Below are 25,274 nucleotides of genomic sequence, written 5' to 3' on the forward strand. Positions count from 1 at the left end.
ACACCTCATCAACTGATCCTTTTCTCCCCAAGCTTTTTTAAAAAGTAGCTTCAGTTCAGTTTTACTGCTTATTTATGTGTTGTAATTAGATTAATGCAATCTATTTACATGTAATCCAATTATCTCCCCATACCACCTGCCCTGTGCTCACCAGTAGAGATAGTAGAAGAAGGAAAGGACGAAGAAGGACAGCTTGCACCAGGCCTCCTTCAGGCAGAACTTGAGTGTGTCACCATTCATCACGGACGCTGGGTCGTACAGCAGCTCCTTAGTGTCCGTTGGGGAATGGAAGTACCTACCACAGAGGGCAAAGACCACACCACGGGTAGTTGACCCGTTCCAGACCACGTGGGAAGGGGTGGGACATGGGGGAGAGATGATGGGTGGAAGTGGAGGAGAAGACAGCATGGAAAAAGATGGCATGATGAGTTTTGAGGTACGTCATCATGCAGAAGACGTGAGTGAAATTGCAGTTGAATATGTTGATGGAAACAAATCTTTTGATAAACCTTTGCCCTTCATAGTGATTGCTCATGGTTTAACAACTGTTTCTAGCTATGAAAAACCTGTCAAGCGTTTGGACTTTACCTGCCCTATTAGCAGCAATTGATACATTCTAGCTTGCTCACATCCTTTAAAAATCAAGGCATTTATCAAAAGGTACCTAAAAGATTAGAAACTAGTCGAGCATGATGGGTCAGAGTTATTTACTGGTCACATTTTTTTCTCTTTTTAATGCTGGAGTTAAATAATAAGATCCTCAAAGTAAAACACATTTTAAAATGAGTTTATACAGCTAGCATCCAAAGTTTTTTGAAGAAAACATTAAGACAGTTTTAACAAATGTGCAAATTATCTACTGAGGAAGTCAAAACCATTACTGCTTCAAAATTAGGAAAGCAATGCTAGCTGTGAAAGGGAGGCAAGGTTTAGCAGCTACTTGACTCTGGAAATATCCCAGGAAATTTGACTTATCTAGCAGGAATTCCCATTTTCAACAAAGTGAGCAAAATATGACATCATATTTGAATAGATATTCAAATATATTTTCACCCAGGTCTGTTATGCACTTCTAAAAGTATCAGGGCTGGGGTTTTTCAGCTCAGTTAGCTCATTAAGCTAACAACAAATTCAGCAACAGTAGATTAAATATATAAACTTTATTATGAATTTTCCACTAATTCTTCCTTTCTTCAACTGAGACCTACTGACTGATTCACAAAATAAAGAGAAAATCCAACCCAACATCTACACATCCCAATGCTGTGCTTTTAACATAACCGATACTTGTGAACACTAACAGTTCTCTTCCTTAAAGCTGTGTACAAAGAAGATGTGCAGTGTAATCAGAACACAAAACTTAGTGTGATAGGGGAATTGTAAGATGTTTCCTGGAGCTTTTCAGTGAGACCTACTTCAGGATGGCTGTTCAAATTATGACATGAAAAAAATATTCTATACAGGAAATGAGACATGAGGAAGGAATTGCTGCCTGTTGCTTTAAGGGAGAGCTATTACTGATGCACATTGTCGATGGGGTAATTTGCCCTTAAACAACACCAGAACTGATATAAATGCACAGCAATCTGTAACATGGAGTGCTGTGTAACAATGCACCAGACCAGTGGCAATAAGAGAGTTGGCTTCAGGTTATTTTTCTGTCTCCTGCTGTGTTTTGCAGGATTTAATGGGAAATTAAGTCCAACCAGGAAGCTGCCATCATTATGTGGCGATCGTGGCTCAAGAGATGGGAGTTCGCCTTGTAATCGGAAGGTTGCCAGTTCGAGCCCTGGCTGGGACAGTCTCGGTCGTTGTGTCCTTGGGCAAGACACTTCACCCGTTGCCTACTGGTGGTGGTCAGAGGGCCCGGTGGCGCCAGTGTCCGGCAGCCTCGCCTCTGTCAGTGCGCCCCAGGGTGGCTGTGGCTACAATGTAGCTTGCCATCATCTGTGTGTGAATGGGTGGATGACTGGATGTGTAAAGTGCTTTGGGGTCCTTAGGGACTAGTATAGCGCTATACAGGCCATTTACCATTTAACTGGTATTTCTGCTTTGAACCAAAGCTAACAGATGGCTTATGTTCATAGTTTATGGTAATCCATGTATATTTGCCATTTACAACTGGGAGATGGTTGTACATTTAGGTGTCAAAAATGAATTACATTGTAAATTCACATATTTACATATGTTTGCTGATATGTCATGCATATATGAAATATTCAACAATGCATTTGAAAATGAGCACCACACAAGGGTTCAGTAATGAGTCACTGTACATGTCCCAACTATACATTACTGAGGATGAGGTGAACATGTCTGGGTAATCATTAAGAGTCTACTAAATATCTAATTTACATACTAAAAATGTCATTAATAATTGAATAATAAATGGAAGTCCCTCGAGTAAAGGTGACAGATGAGACATGAAAACATTTGAGACACACTTCTTCCTTTATGCTAGACATAGAGATGTTTGGTGTTAATAATTTTGTTCACACATAACAAACAGCACTCTCTCGCTTGCTCTCTAACTCACACACACAGACACACTCTTTGGGAAGGATTCAGCTGGCAAGCAAAGAATTTTAACAACAACACTACAGTGGCCAGGCTGTCTTGGAATTCCCTCTACAACTCCCTACATTGATATTATTGCATGCTAAACTAGTTTTTAAATAATCAAGAAAATATCCCTCACGAATGGACAAGTTGTCAGTTACATCACTGCAAGGCTGTATGTAATTACGGTTGCTCTACCGAAGCCTTAATGTTCCTTGTAGCATATGTAGATCTACTTTTGTACTGTGACTTTAACATCCAAAGGATAATTTGAAAAGTAGACAGGCAGTCCTACAGATTATTTCAACTAAGTTAGAAGAATTCTGACATTTGAAGATTATTTGTTACAAAATTAAACCTTCTCCAGTTATTTATTTTCTCTCTACAGACTCAGTCTAAGATCCTAGCTAAATACTTTACGCTTTCTAAATTGCAAATGTTGCAAATCTGTAATTCTTCCACCAGGTGACTAGAATAAGATCCAAGATTTTAGAATTTAGATAGACTAATTAGGTTTTTTGAGAATCTCAAAAGAAACTTGAAACTACCTGACATGAAAGTTAACCATGACATGGTTAACTGTTCCAAGCCATCTTTAAGTATTGGTAAATAGCTTACTATCAGCTGTTTTTATGAGAAATCTCATTACAGTAGTTATTAATACATTCACTCCCCCATCCACAGCCTACTGTCCTCTCTCCATCCCTCACTCTCCTCTGAATCACCTTGTCAATAATAGATCTTTCACCCATCACTCACTCACTCACTTTCTCTGTTCTACTTCCTGCCAATCCCTACTTTCTCTCCATCTTCCTTTCCCTGTCTACTCATCTTTCAGCTCACACATCAGTAGCTGGTGGGCATCTGCAAACTCTGCAGTTAATGAGATAGCAAAATGTTTTCTCTTCTTTCCTCTCCTCTTCTTCTGTAACTTCAACCAGCTGAGCACACGAGCTTGAACCAATGATGCTGCCAGCAGTCCATTTCTATCCCACTAACCAGCGGGAGGACCAGCAACAAAAATGACAACAGATAAGAAGGAGCAGCAAAGGAAACATGAAAATCACTGAGTGGTGACTCATCTTTTAGACTCTGCATTTAAGAGTCTTGAAAAGCAAAGAAAAATGTACTTGCAACAAATATGGATTTGCTTATACAAAACCGATGTTCTCAAAAATCTGGTCAATTATGCTTAGGCAATATCATGGTATCACGGTATAACATGATTTTTAATTTCTGACTATTAAACTCTGTTCAGGTGATGAAGTGAGGGTTCTGAAGTGTGCTGCAAAAAGCAGTATTTAACCATGGACTAAAATAGAAAGAAAATAGAAAATCTGAACATAGCAAGCATTATGTTATCCACTAATTTGTGAAGTCCCATACTAGCCATCTCTAAAAATTTGTGACGGTCACAATCAGCATACCTTGGTTTACCCTCCTTTCTGACACTCACAATTACCCTTAAAAATCATGTTGTTTTATAAATGACTTAAACTAGAAACTGAGTTGATAAAATCATCAGGAGAGTGTTTGATGTGGTCCAAGAAAAAGGGAGCACAAGGCTGTTTTTTTTTGGCCACAAATCTTAGGCCAGAAATTGCCCCAGTGCAAGTTGGAGGTCATTGCTCAACGAAACCAACATAACCATGTCATCGATAAAGCACAGATATGACCACTGTGATTACTGAACCAGACTCCTTTCACTCATTTTCTGTGTTTAGAAGTTCCATACACAGAAATTATGAATAGAATTAGTGACAGAGAGCAGTCCAATTTCCAGCAGTCCAAATTATTGCTGGCAATACAGCTATAGCTCTGGCCATGGTTGAACAGGGATCAGCTAGCCTGTAGCCATACTCCTGTGACTCCCTCAGGACACCATGGGGGACACAGTTTTATGCATTCTCCACAAAACACATATAAACTGGTTAGGGAAACTCCTAAGCACCCTGAAATATCCTACACAGGATGAAGAACTAGTGCAGTGTTTAATGACCAGCATGCATTGTTCTTCCAGAATTGCTGGTTCAACTAACAGATGGACTCTCCTCACCTGTACCCTAGCATAGACTTTCCCAGTCAAGCTGAGAAGTATGATACACTTAAAGTTGAAACATGTTCTCCAATCCCCCTTCTTGAAGAGGGGAACCACCACCTCAGTCTGCCAATCCAGAGGCACCATTCACACAGTGTTGCAGAGGGGTGTCCACCCTGACAGTTCACAACATCCAGAGCCTTGAGAAACTCAGGGTTAATCTCATTCACCTCAGGAGTTCATCCACCAAGGAGTTGATTAACTGCATCAGTGACTTCACCTCCAGTGAAGGGTGAATCAGCTTCTTCGTCTCCACACTCTGCTTCCACTACGAAGTAGTGCCAGTGGGATTGAAGAGATGCTCAAAGTATTTCTTCAATCATTTGACTATGTTCTTGAGGTTGAGGTTAGCAGAGTCCCATTCCTACTGTATACAATGTGGATAGGGAGCTCCTTCCCCTTCCCTGAGCTAGTGCCTAACTGGAGTTTTTGCCTTGAGCTGCACTCTGGAATCACATAAGTTGCCATGCTCAACAGGACCACTTCTCCAGCTTGACAGCTCTCTTCACCTCCAGTGTTCACCATCTGGAAATTACAGCCAAAACATGGAGCATAACATACGGCCTCAAGTCACCTCTGCAATAGAGGTGCTGAAGATGGTCCATTCAGACTCAACGTACCAAGCCTCTGTCAGAATGCTTTCAAAGTTCTATCAGAGGTGGAAGTTGAAGATCCTGCGGACCGGGCCCAGCACATCCTCACTATTCACATCTGGATGTGTCAGTCCTGTCCAGTATTCTCCCCTGCAGCTGACACCTCTGCTCCTCTCTTCACTCACGTGTCTAGAACATATGTGTGAAGATCTGACAATACAATTACAAACTCGATCATTAACCTTAAGCTTAGGTTCTCCTGGTGCCACGTGCACTTATGAATACTCTTATTTTTGAATGTGGCGTTCATTATAGACAGACTGTGATTACCACAAAAGTCAAACAACAGAACACGATTTGGTTTCAGATCATTGTTAACTGTTTGACTGTTGTTTAAGATTTTTGGGGTAATGGAGTTGTGGTTCAAGGTAGTTTTAACTGTGTGGTCAAGGCCACATCTACTTGCTATCACCCCTTACCATAATAATAAGAGGTAAGTTTACTTTAAATTTTTCTTGGATAAATGTATTCGTAATGTGAATTTGCATGGCATTTATTTGGCTCTGGTAGGATGAACTGGCACTCTGTACTGAGCTGTTAATAAGCAGTCAGGTTTTGAAAACCCGGTATATGTATTTTTTTTAATATCCCTGGTGACCATTAAAGCAAAGTTATAGATCTTATGACATTCGTTAGATAGGAGATTTAAAACTGCCCAAATGCTTCACAAAGACATGTACAGAGAAGTACTTTGAGTACATCCAGACAGAAAATAGGGTTCTAGAATTAAAGTAGTAAACTATAAGACTTCTTCTTAAGCAATGGTTGAAAATTGTGCATTAACATAAAAGAGGTTTATAGCATTAAGTAGCATTTTTATTCATGTTGTATTGCCACTATTGCGCAATACAGTTATCATTTATTTAGTTCTCTTTAAAGGCTCGCTATAAGTAGTTTACAGAGAAATTTTGCTCAAATGACAGAAAAAGTACATCTGTTGGTAACTGTTTCCATCTCAGGATTTATACATATATTGTGCAGTAGTAAGTATTTATAACAGCGGGATAAGGGATTCACTTCAAATAGTGCTGAAATAAAACATTAATGTCTGGCTACATATATTGTATATGTTAGGTGAAAAATTCTTTTGCTAACAGATTTTCTTATAAATAAAATAAAATATCTGAATCATAAGCCTCATCTTTTAATGCAAATGTCTTTGGGTCAAAACAACCTTAGCCAATAAGATGCCATCTGAAAAATCAGGGCAAAGTGTACACATTCACACAGATACACACAGGACGATGGATTGGATAGTTACCTCCACGTGTTGTAGAAGAGCAGGGGAATGTTGAGGCCCACAGTCAGCCACTCCTGAGCACACAGGAACATGATGCAGAACAACACATGGATGGAGTACTCTGGCAGCACCAGCTACAGGACAGAGAGAAATAGGAGAAAAATCGATTGCTAAAGTTAAAGACCTTTTCAGCAGGCTTATGTCTCCTTGTTGCATTATTTGGGACCATTGTTATCAGATATTGGGTGAGTGGCATTTGCTTTAAGACAAGGACTGAGTGATAGTCCAGAACTATATTTAATTAAACACAATGGCAGTTGGTGAGCAGATGCCACATTATCATTTTAATTCCCAACAGTGCAGGAAAACACTTCATTGTTAGCATTTAAACCCTTACCCAACATATATTTACCCATTAAAAATCTGCTTATATGCAATTCAAATGGCCAAATGCCCCAATTCATAATACGGAGAGCTTTGCGTCATAATGGTTATTTCATATTGATGGCAGAGCTTCGTTGTTATTGTTATTGTCATAATTGTTAAATATTAAAATACATATAAATTTCCTTTTAAATATTAACTTGTCAAAGTATCTTTATTTATCCTTTGCTTTTTGTGGTTCAGTTACTTAAGTTACTTTAGGTCAAACTAAACAGATATATATTTGCCTGCCAAAGGAGTTGGCGTGCAACCAGCATGGCTAAAATTGCTTGTCATGCAAATCCCTGTGAACACCTGAATACTCAGTATTTTTGTCCACTGAAATCAGTGGCAGCTTTTTACCACTTTACGAAATATAATTCACAAAGAAAGCCACTTCACTTTTCATGTATATTTAACAGCATACAGGGCGATGAATTCAAAACCGCCTGGCCTTGAACATTGCTCAGTACGCTGCCATAAAGAGGCAGTGTTCAGGATGCATTATTCAGATGTTTCCTAATAAAGGAGAAACACATTTCCATTGAATAGCTCTTTAATTGCAGGAGACCAGAAATATACTGCTAAGACAAAACCTAAATATATCGATTTGAGTTCACACATTGGGAAGGGATGCTCCACACAATGCACAATGCACATGCCAAGGCAGCATTCATGTTGTACATTGACAACAACACAGACACACACACACTCCGCTCCCACCTGGGATAACAACGTATTAAAATACAAAGAGTGACACTGAGCTGAACAGCAGCCCTCTTGTTCAAATCCTTAATTCATGTTGGTTGACAGCACACATGACAGTATAAACACAATCCATCAGCGCAGAAGACACGCAGGAAAACTAAGCACTTAAAACTTTTTTCCTGTTCTCTCAATGTTTAAAAGGATTTTAATGTACCTAATAGGGGTGCAACGATACACAAAATTCACGGTTCGGTTCGGTTCGATACTTTGGTGTCACGGTTCGATATTTTTTCGATACAAAAAGAGATGTTCATGCCTTTTTAATTTGTCATTTATTAAATTTTCACGGCACATTCTGCACCAAATCTCTGTGCGTTCATCATTTGTTTGAAGCCACCTCACCTCCTGCAACCACTTTTCCGAGAATACAGCTTCTTTTGTGGTTCGGACTCCTTCTGACATTTCTTTGGAGGTGGAGGAACACCAAAGTAATTGCTTAAAGGAGCTTCTTCGACATCTTTAAGAGTTCTAAACAAATGTCTGTCCTCTCCAGAAAATCTTATGTATGCAAACATGCGTTGCAACTTCTTATCTTGTGCACGTTTTTTATTTTGACAGCGAATACGCACCTGCGGACCACTTATGTGCAGCCCTGGTTATTTAGCTCGTCATATTGCAGCCACAGAAATTCTTTTGTCCATGAAACCATAAAGCTGCTCTTTCTTTTTGCCTTATAGTCTAATTTGTTATAACTTTTCCGTTTTGTGGTAAGCTTTTCTTTGGCTGTCACTTCTTCACCCTGACCTGTCTTATTTGGCTCAGCAGAACTAAAATATATATCCTGCTGCTTTTACACGCACTCACATAACGCTCAGCGATTCTCTGCGATCAACCTCTCACATGTTTAAGCTTGCTGCGGGAGATTTCACTTGTCATGTTTGCATAGTAAGCTAACGATTGATAAGATGATGTCAGAGGAATTGGTGCGCAAATTATCATCACTCACCACTCAGTGCTGTCGCTCTCTATACACAGTTTGGCGATTGCAAAGTGAAAGCAAAAAACAAGCGCAAATTCAAACGCGATTTCACATATGTATGTCACATATTGACAGTGGCTCACCGATGCCAATGACATTACCCAGCTACATTTCCGAAAGAATGCAAAAGCATTGACATATATTTTTCCTTCCTACGATAGACCAACGGGCAGGGCAGAGATAGATTTTGGTAGCCCGAAAAATCGCTAGCCCCGGACATCGGGCTAGCGATTTTGTGAGCCCTGTATCTGATTGAGGAATCACTCATCTTTGGAAAAGAGAATTTATTACAGAGAAATGGCTCTTTCCAAAATAAAAACTATACTATACGCTTCTTCTGGGCTATATTCTCAGCAGCATATTAAACATATCAGGTCTCCATAAGGAGAATCATGTGCTAACGGCTGTCTAAATGACTCCGGTAAAGTTTGTAGCATGCGTGCTTGTTGTTTTTCTCAGCTTCCACTTGTCTTTGCACTAGAATGATGTCAGCGTAAATGTGCAGTCATACTCGTTGAGTTCTCACTAGTGCTGTCAGCGTTAATCTGAAATGAGGTTAGCCACAACACGGCAAATCTCCGTTAACGAGCTACTGCGGATCGCCTCCTGCAGGGCTGGACGGCCAACACGTTAACGAGCTAACTGCGCTAACACACTAGTTCCCACCCATGTAATTGAGCATTGCTGGCACATCCAACATACTGTTTTACTTTAGTCCATGAGCCGCTTACCTTCAGGGTCATACTTCACATGAAAACCAAAATAGTTCCAAACGCCAGATCTGAATGAGGGTGGGGGAGGTTCAATTTGCCATGTTGCAAGGAGAGCTTAACTTCTGTCTCGCTAGCTTGCCCTGTGCTCAGTGAATCTGCGTTCAACTACTCCGCCTAGGCTGCACTGTCGAGCGCAGATCCACTGAGCGCTCAACACAGACAACACCGTCAGAAGGAAAGTTGATAAAATAAATTAAAAATTTTGTATTGTTCAATACATATGCGTACCGAACCGAAAGCACTGTATCGAACGGTTCAATATCGATACGAGTATTGTTGCACCCCTAGTACCTAAAGGCCTTGTTTAATGGCGTGACACTGGTCGCAAAATTGTAAAACAAGAGTAAACTCAGACGAACAAATGTATAAAATATATTATGTGTAATTCTGAATACTCTCAAAGGTATTTAAATGGTTTTTTTTGTGCGTACAAATGTGTAAATATCTGGGCAAACAGGAATTTGACCACAAGAGGAAAACTACAGGTAACATCAGGAGGGCCTTCTACATGCTGGAAGATTTGTTTGGGATCAAACTTAAGAAAGAGCTCTCTTTCTGGAGAAGGTTGGCTACTAAGTATAAAACTCAGATTTTTCTACTGGGGGAATCCCACTAGAAACCAGTAGCCATGATAGTGTGAACAAGTCTTTTCTTTGGTCTGTTTGTTTTTAATTCCTTTTTCTTACTAGAACACCCTGTTGGCTGCTAAAGTGGCGACATCATACCTTCTTAAAAAACTGCACAAAAATTGTTTCAGGTGACAACACACATTTAGTTGACCTTCTAACGTCTACAGCTGAAAAAAACAACAACAACCAGGCACTGCAGCATCTGTTTACATTCTTACAAATGGGCATTCAGACAAACAAAAGAGTTAAATCAAATGGTCTGATCACAAACTATTCAGTCAAGGTCAGCTGAGGAGTCAGCCATATTTGTATGAACAGCTGTTTAGGAATTTGTCATCGTAATAAACTGCTATTTTTTTTATTGTGTGCTGTCACATCCAACTTGGTGACCACATAGTATAGTGGTTTACCCATTTGCATTACAAGTAAAAGGTATTTGGTTCAATTCCAGCCAGAGACAGAAATCCCCTCTGGGCCAATGCCAGAAAGGGAAGCAATGACAACTCTGTGGAGCTTCCTGCTGTGATGGTAGCTTCTGCTTTTTCACAATCATAAGTGCATAGAGCTTACTACTGAGATTGCCATTATTGCAACCACATACATGAATCTGTTACAGCGTTATAATTTATTTCATGGATCAGAATGGAAATGCAGAAAAATAACGAGAAATGCAAATAGCGATAATTATTAAACCCATTATAAAGTGTTGGCAACTCTGCTGTGATTAATTTGCATTCAGTGAATGTGTTCACAATACAGAAAGAGTTTGTTTGTATGCCTCAGTGAGGATTATGAACTACACACTGACCCATATCACAGAGGGAGTTTTTCCTTCCCTCTGTCGCCGAAGTGCTTGCTCACTCTCTGTATATATATTATTGTAGGGTCTACCTTACAATATAAAGTGCCTTGAGGCAACTGATGTTGTGATTCAGTGCTGTTTAAATAAAACTGAATTGAATTGAAAAAAAAAATCAAGACTATTGCCACCATTTTTGTGTTCGCTATGCACCCAGACTGCTATTCAAGGGTTGAGTCTTGTTTAGAATTAGGGTTCAGATTTTTTATGCTGTACAGTGCAGCGAGGAATGCCCAGACTTCTACATTGGAGAGACCAAACAGTCACTTCACAAGCGCATGGCACAACACAGAAAAGCCACCTCCACAGGACAAGACTCAGCTGTCCATCTGCATCTTAAGGATAAAGGTCACTCTTTCGAGGATGCCAATGTTCACATTTTGGACAGAGAGGACAGATGGTTTGAAAGAGGAGTGAAAGAAGCCATCTATGTCCACTGTGAGCGACCATCTTTGAACAGAGGCGGTGGTTTACGACACCAACTCTCTGCCATCTATAATCCAGTTTTGAGATCCCTTCCCAGACGCCTTAACGCCCACTCACATCCTGGGCCATCTGACCTCAGGAATTCGCATGATAAGGTGGGGCCAGGTTTCACAATGAACTCACCCGAAACTCTGGCTGATTGGGACCCACACCCAGTTTCACACCTTGGCTCAGGCGAGGTCCCTCTGTGGGGGGATACTCCCACTAGGTTTATATCTGGGACTCTCCACCATTTGACCTTAGAACTGAAGAAGCTTCTCGGATGAGAGGTGAAACGTCTTCAAGTAACTTAAAGAAGTCCAGACGCTTTTCTTTGCAAGCTCCTTTGACTACGATGACCTGGATGACTGAGAACCTTCACAGACATGTTCAGATTTAGAGTTGTGATGGTTAACATTAGGGTACGCTTGAGAACACATTATTCATCAGCCATCGGATGTCTTCACAAGCACATATAAAAAAATGTGTGTGTTGGAGCATATGCAATCAAATTACATGCTAATGGGTATCAAACTATATCTTTCTGAAGCTCTGTGTGTCTGTGTATGTGTTGACTGAAAACCCATCTGGGACTGCCTGGCAGGGACGGGAGATCTGTTTCTCTAGCTGTGGAGCCCAGAGGCCACCCTTACAACCATCTGATCCATCATTTGTCAGTCTTCACATGGGGCTCTAGATTTTACCCCATGTGAACACTTTGTAGAGCTTCCTCCACACCGAGCAGAGAGCACTCTTGACATTTGTGCTATGACACTGAATGGATACATAAATGCACAAACATGTTTATTGCTGTGACAGGCACAAGTTAAAGATGAAATATATGACATTACCATTGGTAGGAAACAACACCCCTGTAACACATGTCCAACCAAGCATCAGTCTCCAGGGCTGAAACATGAAGCCATTGTGGAGCTGCCAAGGATTGCACTTCTTCTGATTGCCACTTGAAGCTGTCACCAATAGTGAGTCAGTCACCATGGATTCCCATTTCAAAATGTTTACAGCATAAAAAAAGCACGTTTGTAGTCTTGTTTAGCCTGGATATTGGAAGTTGCCTTTCATGTCAACCTTGAGGCGACTTTTGTTGTGATTTGGCGCTATATAAATAAAATTGAATTGAATTGAATTGAATTTAATATGTTGTATGTTGATTGATTTTTTTTTCTTGTATTACTGGAGTTCAGGGTGTAGACACTTTATTTCACAGGTGTCCTTAAACAGGAAACTAGCTGCTAGCTGTTTGCTAGGCCTCACCTTCCACTAACTGGAGCTGCTAACCTGTCCAATACATTTATGCTGCAGTGTGCGAGAATGCTATCGTAGTATTTTAGCAGTTCCTATTAAGCAACAATTTAGCAAGTGTTTGTTGACAGCGCACTGCAACTGTACCATTTATGAATGATTGCACTAGCAAGCTTGTTAGTCAAGCTCCCTAGAGTTCACTGATAAATCCACCCACTGCTACTAATAAGGCTGCTTATAGCGCCAAATAAAACCCAACAGAAAATGTCAAGGTTCAAAATGCTTAGCCATCATGATGCCACCCACTGGTTTCGAAGTTTTTTTTCTATATTTACATATACATACATAGAATATCTATGTATATGCAAAGCTACTGCATTGGATTGAATTAGTATGTCAAGAATTCATCATAATTTGCTGCAGCATTTACATCATATTTAGAAAGTTTAAAAACAGCTTTATAGAGTTGCATCAGAAATTACACTCCTTGGAGTTACCACTCAGCTAAACCTCCCCCAGAATGTATAATTATAAACCATGTGATTTTCATTTCTCAAAGTTATCCTTAGCTCCAGTATCCCTCACATACTTGTAAAAACATAAGATGAGGATGATCTAAATTAACTCAGATTGATCACATTTTTTCTAGTATCAAAGCGACAGTTATCTATTTATCTATGTAGCTATACATAAAGAGGATTTAGCATGCTTTCTCTGTAGGTGTCAGTCGCTGAACCACAAGAAAACTGGTTAAATTGCCACGAAAAAAGAATGTGTTATATCAGGGGTAGGCAACCTTTCTGATGATGAGTGCCATCTAAAATTTCCTCAGAAGTCAATGTGCCATATGATTGCATTAGCAATACATTTAATAACGATCTATATTAACAGTTACACACTATATAGAACAACTTTATAGAATTATATTTGTTCGCAGATGTTGGCAGCTATCGGTGAATAATTATCAGCTATTCTGAAACAAAAAAAGACACCTTTTTATCCATAACAAGAACTCCATAACAGCAACATGCAAATGCTATTTATGGTCTCCTCACAACAATGACAAGAAAAATAAACTGGGCCAATATGGCATGTCTGTTAATACAGAGACACACGTGTTAATGTGATTTCTGGTCTCCCACTCAGAAACACAGGTCTCCGAGTGTCCAGCATTCAGACGGCTACCTGAGGACACTCATGTGAGAGAAAATCTGCTCACACAGATATGTAGAGCCAAGTACTGTCAATAAGGCCTCTGCAATGTTCTGAAGACAGTTAAACTTATCAGGTAGTGATGTCCAGCAGGTGAAAATACAAGCTCCATGAACACGCACAGCTATGGATTCCAGCTGCGTTCATAGTTCTGCAAACTTTGACCCCCACAGAGTTGAGCTTTTCAGTTCAATCAGCTGCATTCTGATGTCCTCTTTGTCCAGCCAGTTAATGTGAGACAAACCCAGCTGCTCATTAAAGCTTTCTGGTTTGATCAGTCTCGAGTCTACGGATGTATCCGTGTATTTCCGTGGTGCTGATGCTGCGCTGAGTGGACGGCTCCTGAAGCATTTGAAGGCCGGAATGTAGAAATTTCAACGTCGCTTGAAAAAACTGCCAGCTAGCAACATCCCTCTCATCGGTAGGCTGTTATTTTTAGCCAATTACAAGTTGAATGTGGTAGTTGGGGTTGTTAGCTAAGATACCGTCATTAAGAAGCGGCACAACTAATGTGTCTATGCGAGCTAATTTGCGATATGCACCACTGGCCATTTATTTTTTAATGCACCTTCTCAGATTAATTCACTGCGTGTTGTGCGTGCCATCAGTAAACCCAGTTGGCAACCCTGGGCACGCGTGCCAGCTGTGGCACGCATGCCCAGGGTTGCCGACCCTTGTGTTATATTGATTGTGTAAAAGAATCAAGGGATTAAAAAAGAATGATAGAAAAATGTCATAGAAATAATCACAGTTAGCGGGGTTTTTTTTGTAAAGCTTTAAAGTGGACGTGAAACACTACATGTATAAAGGCAAAGTTACATCATGGAGCCCTGCTCTCAAAAACTAACAGTGATGAAACTCTGTCTGTGGAGCTGGATTTAGGATATAAGGGCTTAAAGTTTTTAAAACATCTTATATCAGTGTGTTAGTTGGTTGATTGTGGTCAATAGACTTACATTAGTTTATGTTAGCTAATTAGTAACAGACCTAAAAATGAGGACCTAAAAACCAGGGGAAAGTTAACACGCTGGCCACCAAATGCTAATGTTAAATTGAAAAAGGGGAAACAATTGGATTTTATTTATTAACTTTCCAGCACATGAACAACTTTTCGTAAAGACACCACTTGACTGAACACCACTACTTAGTTGTGGTGATAAACTATGTTGTAGGTTGTGATATGAGTATTACAGCAAAGGTGGTAGTGGTAGTTCTTGCCATCGCTCCAGCTGTTTATTTCTTTTTTTTTTTTTTTTTTTTTTTTTTTTCGCCTGTCCCATTTGGTTCTTTAGCCATCAGAATTGTTGTCTGAAGACCAACAAGGATACCCAATGGATTTATTTTGCCAAATGGATCATCATGGCATTGCCGTATTGGTCCATTTGATCGACCTTTGTTTTTATTATTTATTTTATTTTCAGTTGTTACAGACGGGACAGACATGAGTGAGGGATAGGAAAGGGAGAAAGAAAGAGGAAGGAAAAGAAAAACAGAAGGGGAGAGGGACAGTGAGAAAGGGGGGAAGAAAAAATATCTCCGGGATCACCTGTTGAGAGAAAAAGAATAGAAAACAAGCAAAAAAAACAAAACAATGCAACATACTATACACAACACCATCGCATTAATCTAGCTAAGTGTAAACAGCAGTAAATACTAAATATTGAATGTTGTTGTGCAGCACGCAGGACAGACAGCGCACAATGTGCTTTGAAATAGCAGCCAAGAAAGGTGTGATTTAAGTCTACGAACAGTGAACACCCATGTGCACACCTGTGTGGATCGGCGCGCTTGTATTCAAATGGTTTCCCCATGTAATGGTCTGCTAGAGGATGTAGAGAGCCATAGCCCCGTCCCCCAGGGCATGAAGCAGGCATGGAGGAGATCCAGGCCCCAGACATCCAGAGGCCCCAGAGTGCAAGAGCCCAAGGAGGACCACCGGAGGGGCATCCGTGCCACCTTCATGGGAAGGGCTGAGGATCCCCAGACGAGGGGTCACCCAGTAGCCACCGGGCAGAAGCTAGAGGGGGCTGCACCGGCGTGCCCGCCGGCTCCGCCGGCAGCCAGCTGTGCCAGAGTGAACCGAGCCGCAGACACAGAGGCCGGAGGCCCGAGGGCCCCCCGCGCCCCGGAAGAGGCCTGACCGAGCAGCAGGCGCCAGGCCCCGCCAAGTAGCCACCGGGAGTGAGCTGGCACATGACCTGAGCGCCCAGCCCCGGACACCAAGAACCAACAATGCACCGACCCCTGAGGGCATCAGTCACCGGCAGGGAGTGTGGTGAGGGGAGATAGGCCTCCACACTTTGGGGGGCCTGGGAGTTCCCAGAGAGGTGGAGTCTAAGACCCGACCTGACATATAGACACAGACAAACAGGCACACACAGACACAGACATGCATTCCCACCCTCATGCACACATATACAAACACTCAGCACTCACCCAACGTAGGAATAAACGTAAATGGACATGTACACACAATCACACTCCCCAAACATAGTCTATACCCCGGGTCCAGGTATCCTCACCCCCAGAGATGGAGGGTGAGGATACCAGCTGTTTATTTCTGCATTATTTTCTGTATTGTACTTGTCCTCTTAGAAGTAAGTATTACTGCAAATCAATACTAATCAATGACCTTTATCCTGTGATGAATCATTACTATTCTGATTGGGAGTGGTCTCTTAAAATGGCACCCATTCCCAGGGTACAAGTGTCAGTAAATGCTTTGATGAGAATGAATCAAAACACCTATGGAGGATTTTGGGAAGATGAGTTCACTGTTCACATCAAATTACCAAATATCTTTGGGAAGAATGGCGAGCTGCTCTTCTCTGGTTTAAGAAACTTGGAGAAACCATGACAAGGTGGAAAGAAGCTGAAACTCTGCTCTGATACAATGTGGTGGCCCAGGGCCTTAATAAGACCTCATGATGTCATTATATTAGAGTGGACATTTGTAAGAAACACATTCATCTTGTGTCTCCATCCATTGTATTTCCATCCACTGTCACTTTGTCCGGAAAACAGCCTATTTTCTTACAGGCGCCTTTCCCCTCTCATTACCCCTACACTGAGGCAAATAGCTCCCAGACGCCTTACTGCATTTTGCCATCCAATGTGGTAAATGCAAACTCCTGCCCACGCTTCTTTCAGAACCCAAGTGGAGCCTGTCAGGGCTGTCTCAAACTCGCCCTCAACCTCTCCTTGTCCAATTAGTGAGGCCACCTGCCATGGAGTGTGCTCGCTCACAACAGCTTTTAGAAAATGTGTCTTTTCAGGCAGTCCCACTGAGGGATGCAGGGTAAGAATGCCAAATCACAGAGCAACACTCACAGCTAATAAGGGAAATAAATCAGAGGATAAAAGACATGAGAACGAGAGGGAAACGATGAAGCTGAGCAAGTATCACCACTCTTCATATCACCTCAGTCATGCTGACGCCTAGTTTGTCACCCGCCTGACTATGCTGAGCAGACTGTCTGAAAGCACACAGAACAGTGCACTTCAATGCGGGGATTTACTCACTGACTGGACTTTGATGTGGTGACTGAGTTCAACCATCTGATCTAGGTAGGTGGGTTGAAAACAGCTCCTGACTCTGATGTTCCTTTCACCATATCACATTCTTATATTGTTTGTGCTCTGTTTCACTCTTTTGACTATTTGACTTTATATAAAAGATGGATGTAGCCACCGTAGCAACACCCATCTGTTAGCAAAAAGACTGAAGCAGAAAGATTTAGCTGTTGCCATGTTAGCTTTTTAAAATCAGTCATCATGAGCATGGAATAGCATGCAATAATGGCACAATAAAGCACACTCTACTTTATCATCCAGAAGGGCATGCTTTAAAGCCAATCCAATACAGGTTTATTTTTACACAATCAAATTGTGTAAAAATAGTTGCCTCAAGATGCTTTCCACTATGAGGTAAAGAGCTTCAATACTGATGGGCACCATAATTTACAAAATACATAATGTTCATTGAATCTAGAGATTAGAGGCAGAAACTCATTAGTAAAATGTTTAATGGGGACAGAGATTAGGGGAGCCAAGAGCTACACTTCCATCTTCAGAAACAGAATGAAAGGAGTGATACAAGAACCATGATCATATCAAAAGGGTTATCAGATTTAGTGGAACAGTGAACAGACTCTTAGGCAGTCTACACGATCTTGCAACTGTATATACGCAAGTCCTGACAGAGCCAGATGATTATTTAATGGGTATAATAAAACCAAGGGATCACTGAAGACAGCATGCAGCTATGGAAACTGAACCAGGGGAAACTGATGTGTGGCTAAAACCATTGCTTGATTAACCAAAACTATTTTAATTAGTGATATTTATTATTAAATATTTTTATATTTCATTTTAATGCAGAACACAAAGCTAACCATTTGCTTCCCCCAGCTACCTTTCATGCTGCTTTTTGTCATTCATGACATATTTGGGATTTTTAGTGGGACACATTAAATTTTTGAATAAACACAGCTCAATTTGTACTACAACAGCTCATATACTTTCCAAAACAAGGGCACAGTAATCAGTTTCTCTACAAACCTACATAACTATGTATACATTTTTGGATGGTGAAATAGTACAAATTCTACTTAACAGTAGCTTATTCATTTGTGCAAACTTGGGGCACTTGTACAGTGGGGTGGCTGTAGCTCTGGAGGTAGTGCATAATATATAACTAATGATAAAGGTTGATGGCTCAATCCCTGACTGCTCCAGTTTGCATGCAGGCAGGATAATAACCCCAAGTTACTCTCTCACGCTTCCATCAGAGTGTGATTGTTAGATGTAAAGCACTCACACAGAAAAAGCAAAAAAAAAGCGCTTGTGTGAATGAGGCATGTTGAATAAAGTGTTTTGAGTGCTCAGGTAGAGTAGAAAAGTGCTATGTAAGAACAGGGCCATTTCTGACTTTTTTTCCTCACAATACAATCCATAGAGATGTTCTCCAGTCCAGATGCATTCATTCCTGGATTCATATGATGAAACCAATACGAAAAAGCTTGCATGAACAGTGCCGAATCATCTCTGCAAGCTCTCGTTCTCAATTCAATTTAATTCAATTCAATTTTATTTATATAGCCCCAAATCACAAGAAAAGTTGCCTCAAGGCGCTTCATAGATACAGAGAAAAACCCAACAATCATATGACCCCCTATGAGCAAGCACTTTGGCGACAGTGGGAAGGAAAAACTCCCTTTTAACAGGAAGAAACCTCCGGCAGAACAAGGCTCAGGGAGGGGCGGCCATCTGCTGCGACCGGTTGGGGTGAGAGAAAGAAGACAGGATAAAAGACATGCTGTGGAAGAGAGACAGAGATTAATAACAGATATGATTCAACACAGAGAGGTCTGTTAATACATAATGAGTGAGAAAGGTGACTGGAAAGGAAAAACTCAATGCATCATGGGAATCCCCGGCAGCCTACATCTATTGCAGCATAACTAAGGGAGGATTCAGGGTCACCTGGTCCAGCCCTAACTATATGCTTTAGTAAAAATGAAAGTTTGAAGCCTAATCTTAAAAGTAGAGATAGTGTCTGTCTCCCGAATCCAAACTGGAAGCTGGTTCCACAGAAGAGGGGCCTGAAAACTGAAGGCTCTCCCTCCCATTCTACTTTTAAATACTCTAGGAACAACAAGTAGGCCTGCAGACAGAGAGCGAAGTGCTCTAATAGGGTGATATGGTACTACAAGGTCATTAAGATAAGATGGGGCCTGATTATTTAAGACCTTGTATGTGAGGAGCAGGATTTTGAATTCAATTCTGGATTTAACAGGAAGCCAATGAAGGGAAGCCAAAACAGGAGAAATATGCTCTCTCTTTCTAGTCCCTGTCAGTACTCTTGCTGCACCATTTTGGATTAGCTGAAGGCTTTTCAGTGAGGTTTTTGGACATCCTGATAATAATGAATTGCAGTAGTCTAGCCTGGAAGTAATAAATGCATGAACTAGTTTTTCAGCAACACTCTGAGACAGGATATTTCTAATTTTAGAGATGTTGTGCAAATGGAAGAACGTGGTCTTACATATTTTTTAATATGTGCGTTGAAGGACATATCCTGGTCAAAAATGACTCCAAGGTTCCCCACAGTGTTACTGGAGGCCAAGGTAATGCCATCCAGAGTAAGAATCTGGTTAGATACCATATTTCTAAGCTTTTCAGCGCCGAGTACAATGACCTCAGTTTTATCTGAATTAAGAAGCAGAAAGTTAGTGGCCATCCAGGTCTTTATGTCTTTAAGACATTCCTGCAGTTTAACTAATTGGTGTGTGTTATCTGGCTTCATGGACAGATAGAGCTGGGTGTCATCTGCATAGCAGTGAAAATGTATGCTATGTCTTCTAATGATGCTGCCTAGGGGAAGCATGTATAATGTAAACAGAATTGGTCCTAGCACTGAACCCTGTGGAACTCCATAATTGACCTCAGTGTGTGAAGAGGACTCTCCATTTACATGCACAAATTGGAGTCTATTAGATAGATATGATACAAACCACTGCAGCACAGTACCTGTAATACCTACAGCATGTTCTAATCGCTCTAATAGGATATTATGGTCGACAGTATCGAACGCTGCACTGAGGTCTAGCAGGTCAAGCACAGAGATGAGTCCACTGTCAGAGGCCATAAGAAGATCATTTGTAACCTTCAATAAAGTTGTTTCTGTGCTGTGATAAACTCTGAAACCTGACTGAAACTCTTCAAATAAACCATTCCTCTGCAGATGATCTGTTAGCTGTTTGACAACTACTCTTTCAAGGATTTTTGATATGAAAGGAAGGTTGGAGTTTGGCCTATAATTAGCTAAGACTGCTGGGTCTAGAGATGGCTTTTTGAGTAAAGGTTTAACTACAGCCAGCTTGAAGGCCTGTGGTACATAGCCGATTATTAGAGATAGGTTGATCATATATAAGATCGAAGAATTAATCAATGGCAGGACTTCTTTGAGCAGTTTTGTAGGAATGGGGTCTAAAAGACACGTTGATGGTTTGGAGGAAGTAATTATTGAAGTTAACTCAGAAAGATCAATTGGAGAAAAAGAGTCTAACTTAACATCAATGGTACTAAGAGTAGCTGTAGATAATATTACATCTGTGGGATGATTATTGGTAATTTTTTCTCTAATGATAAAAATTTTATTTGTGAAGAAGTTCATGAAGTCATCACTAGTTAACGTTAAAGGGATGGTTGGCTCAAAAGAGCTCTGACTTTTTGTCAGCCTGGCTACACTGCTGAAGAGAAACCTGGGGTTGTTCTTATTTTCTTCAATCAGTGACGAATAGTAAGATGTTCTGGCTTTGTGGAGGGCTTTCTTATAAAGCAACAAACTATTTCTCCAGGCTAAATGATGATTCTCTAAATTTGTGACACGCCATTTCCTCTCCAGATTACGAGTCATCTGCTTTAGGCTACGTGTTTGAGAATTATACCACGGGGTCAGGTACTTCTGATTTGAGACCTTAGTTTTCACCGGAGCTACAGTATCCAGAGTTGTACGTAGTGAGGAGGTGAAATTATTAACAAGATAATCGACCTCTGTTGGGGTAGCGTTCAGATAGCTGCTCTGCTCTGTGTTGGTACAGGGCATTGACGATGATAACAGTGGGTGGATTATATTCTTAAACTTAGTTACAGCGCTTTCAGAAAGACATCTACTGTGATAAAGTCTACTCTCCACTGCTGTGTAATCAATTATTGTAAATGTAAATGTTATCAGGAAATTATCAGACAGGAGAGGGTTTTCAGGAAACACTGTTAAATGTTCAGTTTCTATGCCATATGTTAAAACAAGATCTAGAGTGTGATTAAAGTGGTGGGTGGGTTCTTTTACATTTTGAGAGAAACCAATTGAGTCTAACAACAGATTAAATGCCATGTTGAGGCTGTCATTTTTAGCATCTACATGGATGTTAAAATCACCCACAATAATTATTTTATCTGAGCTCAGAACTAAATTAGATATAAAGTCTGAGAAATCAGACAGAAACTCTGTGTAAGGCCCAGGTGGACGATAGATGATAACAAGTAAGACTGGTTTCTGAGTTTCACAGCTGGGGTGGACAATGCTAAGCATCAGGCTTTCAAATGAATTAAAAGTCTGTCTTGGTCTTTCATTAATTAATAGACTGGTGTGAAAAATTGCTGCCACACCGCCCCCTCGACCTGTGCTTCGAGATTTCTGGTAGTTAGAATGACTCGGGGGTGTTGATTCATTTAAACTAACATAATCATCCTGCTGCAACCAGGTTTCTGTAAGGCAGAGTAAATCAATTTGTTGATCAATTATTAAGTCATGTACTAACAGAGACTTGGAGGAGAGAGACCTAATATTTAATAATCCACATTTCACTGTTTTACTCTTTGGTTCAGATGTGGATACTGTATTGTTCTTTCTTTGTAATTGTTTATGTTTAAGTTGTTTGTTGCTGGTTTTTAGTTTGTTTTTTGTCTTTTTGGAAGCTGACACAGTCTCTGTGGAGATGGGTTTTTGGGGGGGTAGCAGGAGGAGAAAAGCTGCAGAGAGGCGTGTAAGACTGCAACTCTGCTTCCTGGTCCCAACTCTGGATAGTCATATTTTGAGGGGTTTAATAAATTTGTCCATATTTCTAGAAATGAGAGCTGCTCCATCCAAATGCCATCTCTCCTAACAAGACCAGGTTTCCTCCAGAAGGTTTGCCAATTATCTATGAAGCCCACATCGTTTCTGGGACACCACTCAGACAGCCAGCAATTTAAGGAGAACATGCGGCTAAACATGTCACTCCTGGTCTGATTGGGAAGGGGACCAGAGAAAACTACAGAGTCCGACATTGTTTTGGCAAAGTTGCACACCGATTCAATATTGATTTTAGTGACCTCCGATTGGCGTAACCGGGTGTCATTACTGCCGACGTGAATTATGATTTTACTGAATTTACGTTTACCCTTGGCCAGCAGTTTTAAATTTCCTTCAATGTCGCCTGCTCTGGCCCCTGGAAGACAATTGATTATGGTTGCCGGTGTCTCTAGCTTCACATGTCTGAGAACAGAATCACCATTTACCAGAGTTTGACCCTCGGCGGGTGTGTCGCCGAGTGGGGAAAAACGGTTAGACACATGAACCGGTTCTCCCTCTCTACTGTTGCACAATATGTAATAAAAGCACAATTGTGGCATAAAACTGCTTCCATAACACTGAACTATGATAAAGAAACCCATGTTCAGCTGTGTTGGATTATCCAGATACCATTTTCGGAATATGACCATATAGCATAGTATAGTTGGCAGCCCATCCAAGAAGCAAATAGAAAAAAATAAGCATATATTATTCTGAAAACACACAGACTTCATTTTCCAGTCAATGTAAGGTTGGCCTACGTGAGAGCAAAGTTTTAATGTGAAGGGTCCTTTTCATATTTTCATTAAGGCATTATATATATGTATATACATATATATATATATATATATATATATATATATATATATATATATATATATATATATATATAGGGCTGGGCCATATCATACCGTTCACGGTAATACCAGTATAATGTTGGGCAACGATAAGAAAAATGAAGTATCGTGATAGAATATGGGTAAAACGCACATGCGCACATGGCGGCGATGGAGAATGAGAAGGATGAAAGCGGATTGTTGAATGAAACGGATGAACCAGAATTGGTTTGGAAAAATGCTGCAACTTCAGTGGTGTGGAGCTGGTTTAGCTTTCGTCCGTCAGAAACACAACAAAGCACTATTTTTGGTAGAGCATGCTAGCAGGCCGTCGTTATTACTGTGTTTTTTGGAAAATACGGCACACTTAAAATCAATCCTTTGATTTTTCTGAAAATCGACAGTGTCCCATATAATCCCGTGTGCCTTATGTAGGAATTCTGGTTGTGTTTGCTGACCTCGAAACGATTTTATGTGGTACACGGTGCTTGAAAATCCGTCAAATGTTTTAGTACGACTTTGCTAACCTATGAACCCCCACCGCTTGATGGATTGTCGGAGCATTACGGCTATGGCAGGCAGGAGCCTCGCGGAGTGATACATACTGTGCTTCAACATAATATTACTGTATTAATAATAATAATAATAATAATGCATTGGATTTATATAGCACTTTTCAAGGCACCCAAAGCGCTTGCCACTATTCATTCACTCTCGCATTCACACACTGGTGGAGGCAAGTTACATTTGTAGCCACAGCTGCCCTGGGGCAGACTGACAGAAGCGAGGCGACCTTCCGGTTACAGATGTGCTTCCCAACCACCTGTTCCACGGTCGCCCCCGTATTGTATTGTGTGTGTATAACCTCTTTTTAAGTTTTGTGGATATTATACATGGTTATGCTGAGGATATGTCGGCCAATTTCCACTGGAAATGCCTTTTGGTTAAACTGCCAGCAAGGAATTTGCATTTGCACTGTTAAAATTTTATATAACTTTAATGCACAAAAAAAAACAGCTGCTTGTTTAAGTGAAAATACATTGACGGGGGTTTTTTTTGCACTAATAAAGTTGTGGAGTTGTAAAGTATTTTGTCTAGTGTCAATTATATCGTCAATTATATTGTCAGTTATATCGTTATCACAAATTTTCAAATGTATATCATGATAAATATTTTTGGTCATATCGCCCTGCTCTCTCTCTCTATATATGTAATATATGTTTGCACTGATTGCCAATCACGCTTCAACTGAGTCGTCCTCGGGCAGAAGGAATGGTACTCCACAGTGATGTTGTTCAAATAACTTCAATAAGGAGGTGGCAGATGGCATCAACAGGATGAACAGCGTTGGTAGGGATGCGATTGAATTACAATATTCAAATGTAGGTAAAAGGGGTGTGAGTGTGTGTATGTGTGTGTGGTCATCTGTAAACAGAAAGAACAAATAGGTGTATTAACCACTATGGATAACCATATACTCCTTATACCATACTGTGGGTTTCCAGCTTAATGTCATACAATCTGCCATAACCACATGGCCACTAGATTTCACCCTAAGACCATAACTGAATTTCCGGCCGTATATACATAGGCAAACAGGATGTTTACAACTTACAACTATTCAGATAATAACCATAGTAAAAAGTTACATCCACCTACAACTACAATGCTTGACAGTAAGTCATATATGAAATAAATTATGGGCTGAAAACAAGGCTGCCTGTAATAGGCCAAAAAAAACGCATCTTAGCAATAGCAGCGGGACTAGCTTCTTACTTAGCAAATAACACAGATAAAGTTAAACAAGAATCACTCTCATCTTACAATACTCACATGGTAAGCACACACACAGTATTAACTCACACAGGAATGGAAGTAAATACGTTACTCCTCCAACACA

The 25,274-nt window shown here is 40.6% G+C and overlaps 1 protein-coding gene and 3 long non-coding RNA genes across 12 annotated transcripts in view; 2 read left to right on the top strand and 2 right to left on the bottom strand.

The window, feature by feature from the left end:
* Positions 1 to 14,442, top strand: part of LOC146502762 (uncharacterized) — a 146,408-nt gene extending 131,966 nt beyond the window's left edge. The window contains exon 3 of the long non-coding RNA XR_014869372.1: positions 14,385 to 14,442. This is a non-coding gene — a long non-coding RNA (uncharacterized LOC146502762). The remainder of the gene's footprint in view (positions 1 to 14,384) is intronic.
* Positions 1 to 25,274, top strand: part of LOC146502758 (uncharacterized) — a 453,186-nt gene that overhangs the window by 215,440 nt on the left and 212,472 nt on the right. The gene's annotated exons all lie outside the window — the stretch shown is intronic.
* Positions 1 to 25,274, bottom strand: part of cnih3 (cornichon family AMPA receptor auxiliary protein 3) — a 122,121-nt gene that overhangs the window by 21,938 nt on the left and 74,909 nt on the right. For 8 of the 9 annotated variants that reach the window (XM_085133007.1, XM_085133005.1, XM_085133006.1 and 5 more), the window contains exons 4-5: positions 6,572 to 6,684; positions 152 to 298 (exon numbers count right to left, since the gene is read on the bottom strand). In XM_085133007.1, coding sequence (XP_084989133.1) covers positions 152 to 298; positions 6,572 to 6,684 — 260 coding nt within the window. The remainder of the gene's footprint in view (positions 1 to 151; positions 299 to 6,571; positions 6,685 to 25,274) is intronic. The other variant, XM_085133008.1, reaches the window with a different exon arrangement.
* Positions 7,300 to 14,387, bottom strand: LOC146502766 (uncharacterized). The gene is made up of 2 exons (XR_014869378.1): positions 9,785 to 14,387; positions 7,300 to 7,895 (listed from the first exon to the last, which is right to left on the bottom strand). It is a non-coding gene; the product is annotated as an uncharacterized LOC146502766 (long non-coding RNA).

The sequence above is a fragment of the Neolamprologus multifasciatus genome, chromosome 15, assembly GCF_963576455.1.
Source record: "Neolamprologus multifasciatus chromosome 15, fNeoMul1.2, whole genome shotgun sequence".
NCBI classification, from domain to species: Eukaryota; Metazoa; Chordata; class Actinopteri; order Cichliformes; family Cichlidae; genus Neolamprologus; species Neolamprologus multifasciatus.